This window comes from Anopheles nili, chromosome X (genome assembly GCF_943737925.1).
Source record: "Anopheles nili chromosome X, idAnoNiliSN_F5_01, whole genome shotgun sequence".
NCBI classification, from domain to species: domain Eukaryota; kingdom Metazoa; phylum Arthropoda; class Insecta; order Diptera; family Culicidae; genus Anopheles; species Anopheles nili.
The window spans coordinates 4,039,095-4,052,582 of record NC_071293.1 but is presented as its reverse complement, the minus strand read 5'-3'; the positions used below and the strand labels follow the sequence as shown (position 1 = coordinate 4,052,582).

General features: G+C 51.5%; 1 protein-coding gene across 1 annotated transcript in view; it reads left to right on the top strand.

The window, feature by feature from the left end:
- Positions 1-501: 501 nt before the first annotated feature.
- Positions 502-13,488, top strand: part of LOC128728591 (potassium voltage-gated channel protein Shaker) — a 107,862-nt gene continuing 94,875 nt past the window's right edge. Inside the window, exon 1 of the mRNA XM_053822219.1 lies at positions 502-641. Coding sequence (XP_053678194.1) covers positions 502-641 — 140 coding nt within the window. The remainder of the gene's footprint in view (positions 642-13,488) is intronic.

Below are 13,488 nucleotides of genomic sequence, written 5' to 3'. Positions count from 1 at the left end.
CCGATCTGGGGATGCCGTGCGTGCGTGCTGTCTCCGTCCTTACCGTCCACGGTTGCCGGCCTGGTTTGGGTGCGTGCCGCCCGCGAGTGACGTGCGTCCAGGGGGTGAATCGTACCGGGCGGCAGTAGTGTGTGCGGTGCGTGAGTGTGGGTGTTGTGCAGGTGCGTTAAGGTTATTTCCCGTGCAGAGGTGGTTCCGGTGGTTACCGCGCGCGAATGTAACTCTCGTTCGTGCGTGTTCCGGTAGCCAAAGCAAAAAGAAAGAGAGTGCGAGAAGAAGCGCGCGCGAGAGAGAGAGAGAGAGAGAGGGAGAGAGAGAGAGTGCAATTGTGCAACAAAGAGGCTAGTGTGTAGTGTGCTTTTTGGTGGGCAGCCACTTCCTGTGACGCGGCAAGAGTGTCAATTCCGCGCCGATCAAATTGTCATCCAGGTGACCAATCCGGGGGAGGCAGCACGGTAGAATCGAAGCCGCCCGGCACCGGGCGCATCAACCGGCGCCAGGATGACGATGTGGCAGAGTGGAGGTATGGGCCACGGGTCCCAAAACAACCCGTGGATGAAGTTGATGGGGATCGTGCACAAGGAGCGTCGTCACGACAACACCCAGAGCCAGAGCGGTTCCAACGATCGGGCCCTCAACATGTAAGTACTCGTGAAATTATCTCTTCGATTTTGTTTGCTTGGTTTTAAATACTTGTACTGCTGCCGTTCACGACGATTTCAATGTATTTTATTCCAATACATCTGAACCAATTTCGATCGGTGTTGGAAGGCCTACAAGGATCGATCTTTTTCTGAATTTCTTTGATTTTTCGCGCTAATCATATCTTTTACCGAAACAGCAGCTTTTGCTGCCTTTCTCCATCAATTCGTATCGAAATTAAGATTGAAAACATCTCCAATGGTTTGTCTCTGAATGCTCCGTTCATGATCCGCCGCAACGTGATGACGCTAAAAATTCAAAATGGCGAAAACGCCAAACTGTCAAATCATTCAAATTATGTTCAAAGGCACGTGGTGACCACGCTTTCTCTCTTACTGAACGAGCAATAACGTCTTATTGATAGCAAATTTTACTCATTGTTAACTGTGCGGATTTGCTGATTTAACGTGTTTATATTATTTTGATACAATTTAACACTCACAATAGCTCTTTAAGTGTACTGTAAACATATTCATCCTTAGAACGACGATCCGCTACTTTCTGGAAGACTTTTTTTTACCGTCAGAGGACCCTACAGTTCCGCACGCTGCTCATTCGGGTGGTGCTTTGGCTTTTTCCCGGAAAAATCATCCTCGCTTATCTGCAATGCGGTTTTGGTGGGTCTGTAAGCTTCCGAGCACGCTGTTGTATCCGTTTCCACGTGGTATGAGGAGAAGAACGAGCATGTTCTGTGCTTTCCGTTCCCGAGCGCTGCTGCTACTTCCGGCTTGTCCGATAGAGCACGCCAAAAATCGAGCAGTTACTTAAACGCATTTCCCAACAGAGGGCGCTTAGTGCACCGTCTGTGTGGACATCCGCTAGAGGGCGCGCTGCGGTTCGAGTGCAGCTTCGCCTGCAGTATCGCCCGCAGTACCAGCGATCCAGAGTGTGGGTGGGTGGGTCATCATGGAAATGTTGCGGGAAATTCCACCGGAAATTCCAAGCACCTGCGGCTCTGCCGGGTCACGGGAAATTCAACAATACACCATGCTGCTTTGCATCGTTGCTGGCACATCTTTCTCCATTACCGTACACGACTCGGGGCGAGATCCTTTGCAAATGTCCTTTGCAAGTTCTCCGAGCAAGAGCTTCGACCCAGCATGCGGGACGGACAAGAAGGTGAGCAAGCGGGTGGAACAAAACCAGCATGGAAGCCGAAATTATCCGAACGACCTCCGAACGAACGGCGACCTCTCGCGTGCTCTTTCACGCGCTCGTACGCTTACTCGTTCGCACCTGCTCATCCTTTTGGGGGGCTTTCCGAGTGCGGCTCCGTGACGTCATTGCGCATTGCGACATACAGCATGCGTTTTTCCAACATCGCCAGCGAAGGATGAGCAGCCGCGAGTGATGAAGAGAAGGGCGGTTGGGTGGAGGAGGGGGGGGGGAGAGGAGTCTCACCCGCTTGTCTTCATCCTGTCGGGATCGTTCTTTGTTTGGGTGTGCTCACTGGCCATCCACAGGGGTAGCTTAGGCTCGCCTACTGAGCGTCGCATTTGCTAGCGATGCACGACGGTTTGGTGGTGCTTCTTTTTGTTATCTTCTCTTCATCGCTGCAGGAGTTTCGGCCAGCGTGTGGGCAGTTTGCCAAAGTTTCAGCCGTGGCAAAAGCCCGCACACGACAACCAAGCAAGCCGGACTAAATGTCACCAAAGGCTGGGAAGCGAGTAACGAAATCGAATCACGTCAAAAGGCACCTGCTCCCGGTCGTTTCGCGAGATACTCAATCAAGGGCTCCCGGTGCAGACAAGGACAGATTTGGAAAATGGGTCGCAGGATGCATTATTTGGGTGGCTTAAAATTAGATTAATGGAAGGTCAGTTTTGCTGACGTGCGAGCCATCTGCGGAATGTTGAAAACCAGTGACATTAGCTGCAGGAGTTTCGTCCCTTTATTTTACTCTGACGTAGCTCAAATTTCACCCACTTAAGCTGCGATTAAAATCTAGCTGTTGCATTTATTTAGCCCGGTGTTGTTGTAACCTCTTTTCGGAGAAATTCTACCCAGTAAATTAGCGTCTTGTTCGCTTCCGAGCACCCGTTCCAAATGGGATAAGTCTCAGTGGGAGTTATCCCGAAATGTCGATGGAGACGCCTAGTCCTTTATCCCAACCATGTGACCAACGTTCGATGGAGACGCCTGGTGTTTTATCTCATTTTCGGCACCCAATGTCGATGGTACTTTATTCCAGTCATGGGACCCAAATCCGATGGAGACGCCTGGTACTCCATCTCAGTCACGTGATCCAACCCGATGGAGACGCCTGGTGTTTCATTCGCATCATGACACCTAACGCTGATGGAGACGCCTGGTGTTTCATCCCATCTCAGTCACGACACCGGACGCAACCTTCAAGGGTTGGTTTGACGTCCCAATCTGCGCACAATTGACGCCCTTTAAGCGATGCCCACGGTGGACCTTGAGCATGGCGCGTTGCAGCTGCGCCATGGCCCGGTCTGAGCGTGTGCGAACTTCAAGCTTGAGATCAAAACGGTGGCGCCCCAGGGGTGGCGCGTCGACATGGTTATTTTTGTGTTGCCTGTTTGTTTCTGCCAGTCTCCGATCGGGCGGATGGCAACGCTGGGCGAGGCGGTTTGTCACGCTGTTTGGCACCAGCGACCAGCAAGTGCACGTTCGCTTAATCACGCCAATTTGCTGGCGATGGCGAATGGTCGCAACTCAATTGCACGGCTCCCGGCATCCCCACGGGCCGCTCGTTGGCTTCAATTCACGAGCAAACGTGGCGACTCATTTTGCAAACCCCCTTCTCCTCATTCCCTGGCAGTATCGCATCGAAAACAAGCTGCCTGCAGTGAACGGTGTTGCTGGGTGGGGTGGAAAAGCAAAAAAAAAAGCCATCAAACACCAATGGCGGCGAAATAGGGGAACGGTCGCGTCGCGATTGCCCAATTTGTTGACGGGAGCAAATTAGACGGTTGCAGCCGTTGCAGCTGCAACTGCCACCAGGGTGTGAAATAGCAATCGAGGGGGAAAAAAGTGGACCAAAGGAGCGGGAGTCGAGGGAGGCTAGAAAAATGAGAAAATGCTCAAGCGGCAAGCAAATGAATGCAACCTAGTAGAGAAGGTGATTTTTGAAAGTGCCTCTTTCACACCAGGCGTGATTCAAAACTTCCTTCTCTTCGCGAATTCGGCCTGAAAGGGTCCGTGTGTGGGAGAGGAAATAATGTCCATTTTCCATTCCTCTACTCTTACACTTCTCCACACTTCTTTTTTATGCTTTTGTTGATATTTGCAGTAGCAAAACGCATAGGGAAAGCGCAGCTCGGTTCTCGTTTCGTCACCGAAATATAAAGCCGAGCTCAGAGACAGACTCCTCTCGCTCTCGTTCACTCTTTCTACACGTCCTCAAGGGGTGAGTGAGCAATGAGAAAAAAGACAGAAAAAAAAACTAACAGCGTACGCCACAGATATACTTTATTCGTGCGCGCGCTCTCTCGCGTACAGGCATGAAATTGATATATTTAGTAACCGTTAATTTGTCACCATTTGGCTGCCGCACCCGGAGTGGCGCAAGAGTGAGCATTATTTTGACATTGAGCGAGTTTTTTTGTCTCTTTTCGGCGCTGAGTAGGAAGCGAGGGCGCATTCGTAAATGTGAAATTTCACACCCGCAATCCGCATGTGGCGCATGTGATTTCTTTCTTTTTCTACCCCCGATTTGAACCGGGAAATTGACTAAAAGTGTTCCAGCGTGCACGTTCTGCTGTTGGACAGCTCGGGGATGGTTTTTCCGCAGCGCTAGGAAAGCTGGAAGTTGTTTTAAGTGCATGAGGTTTGAAGTGTTTCGTGCTAGTGACCGCCAGGGGGCGCATGCCAGCCGAGAGTTAGATAAAATTAGACCATTGTGCTCGTGCAAAGATGTATGCGCCAGCGCAACCGAAATCCAATACCCTGGCCCTTTTTCCACCCACCCGTAGAACTATCCTCACGTTTAATTGCTCTTAGGAGCGCAATAATCATAAACCAAAAACCGATAAACCCTCTTTATACGAAAACACTCGCTTAGCAATCGAAGCTGACGGTGGCCAGGAGGTCCCCTCTTCCTTCCCTTGTACTCACTCCTTGTCACCCCCTTCCGATGGCTAGTTAATGGCGTTCGATTGGCGTCTCTTTGTTTGTTTACTGGCAATTTTAGCCAGTAAACGGTGGTTGGATGGGTGGGCGAAGAGGAATTTTAAATTTCAAACCCCTCGTGTTGGTTTTTACGTCCGGTTCAATCGATGACCGGTTTGAATTGTTTTCCTTTCCACCCTTCACCACGTGCTCGGACGGCGGGAAAACGCGAAATGCAACATTAAATTTCGAAACAAAACATTCACGTCCTATGGTGCGGACCGATTGGAGGAAAGAGTGGGAGGGATTGAGAGGAAGGGAAAGGTTGTGCTATAAATAATCAAAAACACGAGCCCCTTCCTCATCAACCCCATGCTTACCACTTATGTCACCTCCAGCACTACCCGCGGTCGGGAAAAGTGGTGGAAAAACGGTTAGCTGTTTTTTGGCTCAAAATTCGCTGTGTTTTCACTCCCACGAGAGTTGGGATGGGTGTGGATGAAGCAAAAAGAAAAGAAGAGGGAAGAGGGGGAGCAACAAACAAACATCAACCCTCTCCTGCACCAGCAAAACTCGCGTGGAGCGAATCCCATTCGAAGATGTCGCATTCTGATCCGGTTTTTCGGAGTTTGTTTTGTTTGGCTTCGTGGAAGGTGGCCAAAGTGGTAAATATGTACTTTGTGCCGTTTTATGTTTCCACTACCCCTTTCTAACGCACCCCTCGCTGTTCCAACAGAAGGGTTCGAATCAACACCCCTAATTCCAGGCGGTTTGATCCGAATGGTCAGCAAAATGTGCCGAAGTGTGGGAGGTCATTAAAAACCACCGCAAAACAGGGTTGATGGAAGCAGTGGTGAGGGTTGAAAAAACAAGAGAGGAGCTCGCTTCTCTGCATCACCCTTTGTATGGCTACCCTTGAGGCTGTTTAGGACTGCAGCTGTGAGTTTTCCACGCTGTTTTTTTCGGTGTATTTTCCCAAAAATCGTGCCACTCGTCGATCAAAAGCGATATCTTACGATCGTGCCCCTAGCGACTAAAATTGTGCCCTCTCTCGTTATCTCCCATCCTCAACATCCCCTCTACTTTTCCCCAATGCTTGGGGATCCCTCCCCTCCCCCCTCCACTCCCCGAGGTCAGGAAAAGGTTGAAGGCCGCCCAACCCACAGAAGCGCGCCTCGAGAACCCACAGAATGTCGCTGGTTTTCGACCTCACAAATGTATGTGCGATGCGTCTCGACACGCATATTTTCGCAGATCCTTCTCTACGCTTCCTCTTCCTTCCCACTCTTTCCCCAACCGGTGTGTGCGGCTTATAGCGGATTTGGGGGAGGAGTTTTTCCGCCACGGTTCACCGCTTCCTGCTGCTGCCGGAACGGTGTCCGGTTTGGGTAGTGGGTATTATTTATTTTTATCGCCCGCCGAACTTTCATCTTCTTCCGTTCCCTTCCCTTGCCTCACGCCTCACCGGTTTTCCTTGTTCACCCGATCGCGTTTGCCGCTTTTTTTCCACCAGCGGCGGCTTTTGTTGCGGCTGCTCGGTTTCCTTTGGGGTGGCCTCGATCTATCGCCCAACAGACCTTTGCTGAAGACAAGCAAGAAAAAGAGAGAGAGAGAGAGAGAGAGAGAGAGAGAAAGAGAGAGAGAGAGCAAGACAATGGAGGAAGAAGTGAGAGATAGAGGGAGAAAATGGCAGAAAAAATGTAAAGAAAACGCAATGGGTGTCGGAAATTAAACGAATGTCCTCGACACGAATGATTTTTTTTCTCTGTTTCTCCTTCCCTATCTTTTTTCTTTCTCTTTTCTATTCATTACATTAGCTGCACCAAGAACTTGTTCGATCTGCTTTAGGCGGTGTGACCGTTTGATGTTTGCCTTTGCTTGTTTGCATTTTTTTCCGGATGATTATTTATTCCCAAAAAACCTTTTCATGTTTGGTTTCATTTTCCCGTAGCAGGTTTTGGAAACTTTTCAGCATTTGTTATCCGGTTTGGTTTTTTATTTATTTCGTTTTCCCCCACATCCCACCACACCTTAACCCTCCGTACCCAACCGAACCAAGTGGGGGCGCGAGATTTATACTCCACTTATCAATTTGTCGTTTTCCCGCAATCGCACGCACATGCCCGCAATCGGTGCCAATCGAGCCGAATAAATTTCGCCACTCCCGCAACATGCGGCCCCTCTTGTCCCTCGTTGCTTTCGTCCTTTTGCCGTACCCTTGCACCTCGGTTTCAGGGCTTATCGCTGCTTTGGTGGCGTTCGGTCGGTTCGTGGTGTGTTATTTCTTAATCATCGCCCCACCATCACTCACCGGCTCGGAAATACACTTCTCTCTCTCCTTCCACCTACTTCCTGCCCTTCTCGCTACCTCTCTCTCTCTCCCCCCCCTTTCACTCCTTCCCCCTGGATTGCGGATCTGCTGTCCAATTTCGCACGCACGCACGGTGAGCCCGGCGTAAAGGGATAAGGCGAAGCGTGCGGACGAAATATTTGCGCCGACCGTTTTGTCTCGCTTTGCTCGCCTGGCGGAATCAAAAATAAACTTTTCCGCCTTGAGTTGTTTCCGCTTCATCCCCTCCCGGATCCATCGTACCTCCGATGCCACCCCATAGCAGCCCTTTTTCCATTCGGTGCGATTTCGTGTTTTTTGTCACGACCAACTCCGCACTCACCCGAACACCGTCGAGATGCGCTTTCATCACCGCGGGGGTGGCCCTTGTGGGTTTTGGGGGCGGTGTGGAAAACTTACCCCCTCCCATCTAGCCTTCTCAGGGCACCCGCGTAAGTGCACTCGAGCGGTTCGTGCAATACCACGAGCGGAATGAACCGATCGCAAGCCCACCCACGCGTTCACGCTCGTAAAGCCCCGGGAGGAGTTCATAAATTTTATGAAATCCAACCCAAGCTCGCCCTCCCTCATTGGGTGGGTGGCGCATCTCCTTAGTGCGGGTTTCGAGCGTTTTTTTGGGGGAACGAAAATCGACACACCTCGTCACGGTTCGCGATCGCGATCGGTATCGTGCTTGCTCATGTAGATGGATAGCGATGATTGGTAGGATAAGGGGGAGGTGCGGGATTGTTGCGGGTGACATGGGTGATGGTGATGAGAAATAAAAAAGAGAAAGATGGCCGGTTGACTCAACTCAGCTCACCATTAGCGGTTGAGAAGGAAGTCATTTCATCATCGCTCGCATTATAAACATCGCGCAACCCCTTCTGCACCCTTTCTGTAACCCTCGCCCGCCTCTCACTCTCACCCTCCTCTCACCTTTCACCATAGACTCGTTATCCACGTACGAGCAACAGGCATTCGTCTGACGGTACTCGCGGACCACCCGGTTGCAATGTGTCTGTCTTGTCATGGAATTGAGGTGTCGATGCGATGGGGGATTTTTTGTTGGGTGGTGTTTTTGTGCCTCTCCTCGTGCCAGACTCCTAAACTACCCCCATCCCTCCCCTCCCCACCTAAGAAAATCCACGAGCCATGTGGGAAGAAAAAAGGGGTACGATACGCTTCAAAACGCCCGACATTGACGAGAGACATGACAATCGTTTGCAAACAGGCACGATCCGAGTGGCACACGAGATAGAGGGTGAGAGCGAGAAGGAAGAAGAAGAAATAGAGAGAGAGAGAGAGCATGAGCACAGACATACAACAATGTGCCACCGCCACTGGTTGATGGCTGACGAACGTAAGCGGGGTCTTGACTTTGATGGCTATCGAACTCAGGGTGTTTGTGGAAGAAAGGAGAGAGAAGGAGGAAGGAAAAGGAAGGTCGGGAGACAAAAGGTTAAGCTGGATCATCGATCATCGTGAAGGGATTTGGGTGAAGGTGCCCCCTCAGACTCGTTTCCGGTACAAATCGTTACTTCATGCCGTCTATTACCAGCGTGAAGAGGGTGTAGAAGGGTAGGGAGGAAAAACGAAGGGAAAAAGCAAAGATAATTGGAAGCTAAAATTTTCGAAAAAACTATAACATTTGCTATTTTCCTTCCCATTAGAAGATGGAGTCATTCCTCTTTTGAGCACGCACGTTTGTTGCCTCCATAGCTGCGGGAAAAGGGTTGTTGAGAGGATTGTGGGCACGTGTGCGTGGGGGACGTGGGGGTGGGGCTGAAAACCACCACGAACGTTTCTCTCCCGGACACCACACATACGCACCATCTGGTGCGCTTTTCCTCTTGAAAAACACACGCGTCTAAACGCACCGATTCGAACCCCCTGCAGGAAAATTAACTCAATGGCTGGGTCGACGGCGGGTGGGGGGGGGGAGGGAAGATGCGAGGGATTGGGAAGAGCAAGAGGGGAATTTTCGCGGTCACCACGGTGGACGGCGAAGAAGTTGCGGGGTGGGCCTATTAATACCACCGGCGACGAGGGCCCTATTTTTAGCGCTCCGCAGAGAGCTTCAAAGAGATGGACCAAGGGTTGGGAGGGTTTAGGGGTGAGTGGCGAAGAGGGTTGGAAAAGAGACTTGATACGTGATCATCTCGGGCGCGCCTCGCCAAAAAAGTGTTGAACCGCGAAGACACAACCGTCTGCCTGGGGACGCAATGGTGCAAACGAAAAAAAAAAAATGAAGGAAAAACCACTGACAGAGCTGACGGGCAGGGGCGATAGGAAAGGGCGCGGGTAGCGAGGGGTCTCGTAAGATGATCACCGATCGACGTTGTGGCCCTCCTGCCCACAAACGTGGCGTAAAGACGGTCAACGCGCCGATTTGCAGCGAGCGATACTCTATCAGGTGTTTCGCGTCTGGGGCCGGTTTTGGTTTATTTCGAGTTGTTTAGCGGTGCCAAAATGGCATTCGGGGGGTTAGGGGGAGGTGGAGAAGAGAGAGGGGGTGGGGGTGTGAGAGATGAAGGGAAGAGGGGGAGAAGTCAAAGGAAATTTCACCGCAACCTGATCGGGCGAGATCACCGGGTGTGGCGTTGTCGTAAACATATTTAATTAGTTTAATCAGCGCGGCCAATCGAACCGAACAGCGCCAACGTGGAACGATGGGAGCGGGCAGAAGCAACGGGCAAGGTAAACATTAAATGGTAGCAGATTGTAAGAGCTGACGGTAGGAAATGAAAAAAAAAGAGAAGAAAATCACAGAGTTGAAAGCAATATTGAAGGTCAGGTAAAGAGTACACAACCAAAGGAAACAAATTGAGGTAAACAATGGAGTGAAACATTAAATGAAAGGTGTTGATTAATACGGTAAATAAAACGTGGAAAATCGTGAAAAACTCCACTAAACATTTACAACAACGATCAAACACACATGAGCACAATCGAATACGAAGAGGTCACTAATGAAAACACACACAAGCGTACGATCCGTAAGTGCCGCTTCACGCGATTGGCTTAAAAAGTCACCAAGACGTGCCGCCACTGTTTCCCAAGGGTCCAGCTTTACGATCTTGACCTTCCTGCGCTCGGTGCTGTCACCCTCTCACCACCCCGCCCCCTCTCCACCCCCCCCCTCTTCATACTCTCTCTTCGACTACCCTCAAGCGGAAAAGCGCGCAGGGACAAAGACGACGGTCTCTCGATCGACATTCGATCACAAACACAACCCCGGTATCGGTTACGGCTAGCTCGCCTGCCTTTAATCCTGTCTCGCGTGCCACCCACTCTTCCCTCGCCACCCTTCCCTTTTCCCTCTCAACCCACTCGCCCTCAAGCGAAACCCTCAGTAAGGTCCTTTGCGAGCGAAATGCTTATTGTGCTGCTCTTGTCTCTGAGCCCCCTCATTCGATCGTTCGACCATTTTGAACGATTTTTTCCTCTCTCGGCCCCTCTCCCTTCTTCCTCACCTCTTCCTACCCCTTCTGGGAACGTCCCTTCTCCACCCCTCCCCCCTGTTTTCCACGGAAAAACCTCCCCCGCCCACCCGGGGCTAATTGTTGCGCCGGATCGCGAACGCTCGTGAGCTCTCGCTAAGATTAGAGGCGTCCCTATGTCACTGTTACAAACTCGCGGCCTCGCTCCACCCTTCCACCTCGTAACACCTCACTTTCCACGAGGTAGAGGACGCAGGTCCGCCACTCGAGCTCTCGAGCGTAAACCGAGACCCGATACATTTATATATTCTTATACCACCAACCGAACGACGGGGTGCGCCTGTCAATGCTGGTGGTGGTGGGCAAAAATATCGCGCCCGGGATGTTGCGGAGAAGAAGGAGAAGAAGAAGAAGAAGGAGAAGAAGGAAGAAAAGCGTAGAAAAAGAAAAGAAGCCGCACACGCACACACAAAGTGTGGTACATGTCGCCGATCGTCGCCAGCCCGAGGGGGCCATCTCGGTCGCTCGGATTCGGCCCGATCCGTGTGCGATCGCGGTGGAAAATCGCGATGGCCGGACCAGTCAGTGGCCAGTGCCAGTGTCGGAGTGTCCGCACGCTCAGCGCGCCAATAGCGGCAGTCTGTCGTCCCTGCGAGTGAAGCGAGTCCTCATACGGTTCCGGTCGATCCCCCCCCCCAGTTTTTTTTTTGGCGTCGCATCACACCGCTCGCTCTCTCTCTCTCTCTCTTTCTGTCTCGCTCGCACTCGTTATCTCTCTTACGTTGCTTACCAATATCCTTGAGGTTCCGCAGTGTACGTATGTGTATGTGTGAGTGTGTGTCCAGTGACAGCAATCAATCGAAAGCCAATACCAACGGCGTGTTTGGGATTAGGGAGGAGAGGGGGGGGCTCATTAGCAAAGCCTTACAAAGGCTCCACAAACGCCCCCACGGAACCTTACAAAAGTTCTTCGTCTACGTCAAACGTCACCTTCTGTGCTATTCTTCTTTTTTGTACTCTCTCTTTCTCGCGCACGTTGACACGAAGGCTCGAGCTCGTCCTTTGCCTCCTCTCCCCTCCACCAATCTACTTCCTCTCTCCCTTTACCAGAGGGGGCAAGAGCCCGCGCTTTAATTGCTCCGTCAGCAACGATCACGTGCACTCACGCTCGATCTACGCGCGCGTGGCTCCGACTTTGCGCCATTAATCGCGTATCCGCAGAAAGCTGCTCCATTCCCTTCCCTCAACCCCCCCCCTCCCCTCCCCCCAGTTCCTTTTGCTATACCTCCCCCCCCCTCCCCCCTCTATTCACTCCCCTTTTACCGATCCTTCGTTGCACCTTGTAGTTACTTTCGTATTTTTAAAATCTTTGATACCGAGCTGCTTCGGAGGATGTATCCGGCGGTCTGGGGTGGTGCCGGTTACGGGTGGAATGGTTTCGTTTCCCCCCCCCCCCTCTCCCCATCGTTCACTCGACCTCCTTCTTCACCGCCACACAATCCTCTACACCCCTCCATCACAGTGGTTTGGGTCAGGCGTGATCCGCACTCTTTGTCGGTGTCTAATCGTGGAAAATAAATCTCAGCAACGCTCGTCGTGAAGCAACAGTATCCGCAGAAGAGCAGATGCAAAAAAAAAACACGCACAAAAAATGGCAAAATCTACGCAAAAACGAAACCACTTCGCTTCGTCTCAGTCGTCCACCTCCTGCTACGGTACCGTGGCGGGTGACATCTAAGCACATCCTTTTGAATGTGCGCTATCACGTTGATGCCGTGGCGGATATGGGAGAATTTCGCTGTGTCCGTTTCGCTTGCCTAAAGGCGGGACGCGTAAATTGGAAGCTGCACAAGCTTGACCGCTAGCGAGAAAGCATTCAAAAGCGGAGGGGGGGAGGAATTATTTTTATTAGTTTCCCTTTGAATTTGGCATTTTCTCCCCACCGGTTTGACGCTGGTCTGGTTGCTATCGCGCCATCCCCGTCCCTGACATGAATTTCTTCGCCCCACTCTGGCTGTAAATGCGACTCGTTCTATTCGCGGGTTGATTGTGTTCTTTGGCCGTTTTTTTCTTGTGTTGCTGCCGTAGCTTTCGGCTGGCTTGTTTTGTCTGTTCGTGCGAAAACCGCGAGCCGTTTCATGTTCCCCTTCGGATCTGCGGCTCACTTTCTCCCGAGTGTTCGCCGTCAGCCGTCCGCAAGTGATGCTATTATTCGCTTGCGTAACACACGGCCGCGTTGGAAGACTTTAGCTCCCCTAGGGACAGAGTTAAGCTAGGTGACGCTAGGACGAATCCAGTTGCGCGTTTTACTCGGTGACGTCCTGCGTCATCCTGTTCCATCCGTCAGCGGGCCTTTTTCGTTGCTGAGATTTTTGTATTTCCCCCCCCCCCATCGTTTACTGGGACAACAGAGAGAAAGAGAGAGAGAGAGAGAGAGAGAGAGAGAGAGAGAGGGAGAGCAAAAGAGAAGGAAGAAGTAGGCACAATTGACGACTGTTTGTGCTTGACGAGAAGAAACCGAAAGGAAGTAAACGTCCTTTTTCGGGCTGCACGACTTACCTGGGGCATTTTTTTTTTGTGTGTGCATCATCCATTTTGTATCACCTCCCCCGCTCCGTCGCGCAACCTCAGTCCCCTCTCCCCCACCCATCAGCAACTTCACCGCGTGCGCAAAGTGAGTGAGGTTTAATTTCGCTTTTATTTCGGCTCATCTTTCGGCCGACAACGTTTACAGTCCCCCGGAGTCGGGATGGCCCCACCCGTGGCACAGTGAGTGTGAGTGGTGTGTGTGTGTGTCTGTGTGAGTTTGCTTCCTCCCGAGGGGAGCGGTTACGAGCACCGGATCCCTCAATCCCGCAGATTGTCCCGCACAATCAACCGACGGTGTGAAACGGCTGGCGAGGAAAGCAAAAAAAAAATTGAAATGTAGATTTACTGCAC